The 1,703-nt window shown below is 45.1% G+C and overlaps 1 protein-coding gene across 1 annotated transcript; it reads left to right on the top strand.

Annotated features, from left to right (window-relative positions):
• The first annotated feature begins 493 nt into the window (after window positions 1–493).
• On the top strand, window positions 494–1,680 carry LOC113209746 (uncharacterized). Its single transcript, XM_026427415.2, has 2 exons — window positions 494–1,143; window positions 1,218–1,680. Exons 1-2 carry the CDS (start codon window positions 676–678, stop codon window positions 1,512–1,514), a joined length of 765 nt encoding a protein of 254 aa, XP_026283200.2. The 5' UTR covers window positions 494–675; the 3' UTR covers window positions 1,515–1,680.
• Window positions 1,681–1,703: the final 23 nt, after the last annotated feature.

Genomic DNA, 1,703 nt, shown 5'->3' with positions numbered 1-1,703 from the left:
TTTTAATTTTTTTTTGTTAGTTTTTCTATGGAATGATTCAATGTCTAATCGTGGTTTAGCACTTCCAGCCCCAAGTCTCCTTCGTACTGCGGACCAGAAGTAAGTGAGGGTACAGGTGTTTGTGTGTTATGGCACAATGTTTGTTGTGTCATTGGTAAGAAGTAATGGTGTATGTTTCCATTCTTGAAATGCTTTCTGAACTGTATTTTCCTCTCACCTGTAATTTCTACCTAGTGCTATGTGAATGGTAAATTGGTGGAGTGGTAAAGGCAATCCGTTGTTTGGCACATTTGGTTTCTGTCTTACTTAACGGATGGAAATGGAAAGTGGGTACGTATTTTGAATTATCCTTTGCTCCTAATAATTTATGCATGTGTCCATTAGATAACGATGAAGATGGGTGATCATGGTGCACTGAAAGGCGATGAGTCTGGGCGCTGTGGTTGTGTCAAAGGCAATGCTGTGTGCCACCATATGATTGCCCTGCTTTTAAATGCTCACTACCTTGTCACCTGCACTGATGTTGCTCAACGCTGGAGTCTGCCTGCGGAGAGGGGTGACAGGAACACAGGAAATAAAGTTTCAGACCTGTTTCCCCCCTCCCATCCTTCCTATAGAGCACTGACACTTCCTCTTACAGACCACGACTTTAACTTTGCTTTGAGATGTAGTGGTATGTGTGCGGACGGTGCAGCTGGTGCTCTATGGCTCCTCAGTCCCCCACCTGCTGATGTAAAAGATGATAGACTAATCTATGTGAAAGATTTTATCCTCAGCTCCGAATTCATTTCTTCTACCAATAAGAAATTGTCCCTAGAAATTTTTTTGAAGGTGTCTAGAGAAGAAATTGTCGCAATTGCCCAAAGAACTGTGGGCCAGAGGAAAAATAGCTTGTGGCTGAAAGGAAGAATTCACCGCATAACAGCTAGCAAATTTGGTGAAGTTCTGAAAACCATTGAAAAGAATAGGAAGCCATGCAAATCCCTAATGAAGACTTTTTTAGAGGGTAACACTGTACCTGCACCTTCTGTAACCAACAAAAAGAAACCTCCTAAACCAGGTTCTAGTGTTCATGCCTTGAATTGGGGAAATGACAATGAAGGGCCCGCAGCAAAAATGTTTGAGAGAAAGTCTGGTCTCCAGGTAATTTGTGTAACTTCTTATTCAATTAACAAAGCAATTGCATATGTCACACTGTGTTTCTCTCCTGTTCACAGGTTGTGGAAACAGGATTGTGGCTGCACAGCAGTGGCAAGATTGGGGCAAGTCCAGATGGTCTGATTGGTAGCAATGCTATTTTGGAGGTGAAATGTCCTTATAAAATTAGGGCCCTGATGAGCCGATGGACAGTCCGTGGAATGGTCCGCATATGTCCGTGGCTGTCCTTGTGCAGTCCCCAACTCTCCGTGGCTGTCCTTGTGCAGTCCCCAACTGTCCGTGGCTGTCCTTGTGCAGTCCCCAACTGTCCACCATGTCTATTGTGTCCATCAGTCTGTCCGAGGACCAGTCCATGACCTGTCCTCGGTTCAGTCTGCATTCATAACTACAGTCCGTCGTTTGAAACGTCCATGGCATGTGTCCGCAGCTGTCCACCACGGCTCGTCTGTCCATAGATCTGTCCGTTACCTATGACCACCAAATGTCTATGGACCGTTCCACAGGACTGGTCCGTAGGACTGTCCGCTAGTTGTCCATCGACATGT

Source organism: Frankliniella occidentalis, unplaced genomic scaffold (genome assembly GCF_000697945.3).
Source record: "Frankliniella occidentalis isolate FOCC.00 unplaced genomic scaffold, Focc_3.1 Scaffold254, whole genome shotgun sequence".
In the NCBI taxonomy this organism is placed as follows: domain Eukaryota; kingdom Metazoa; phylum Arthropoda; class Insecta; order Thysanoptera; family Thripidae; genus Frankliniella; species Frankliniella occidentalis.
This window is presented reverse-complemented; position numbering and strand designations above follow the sequence as displayed.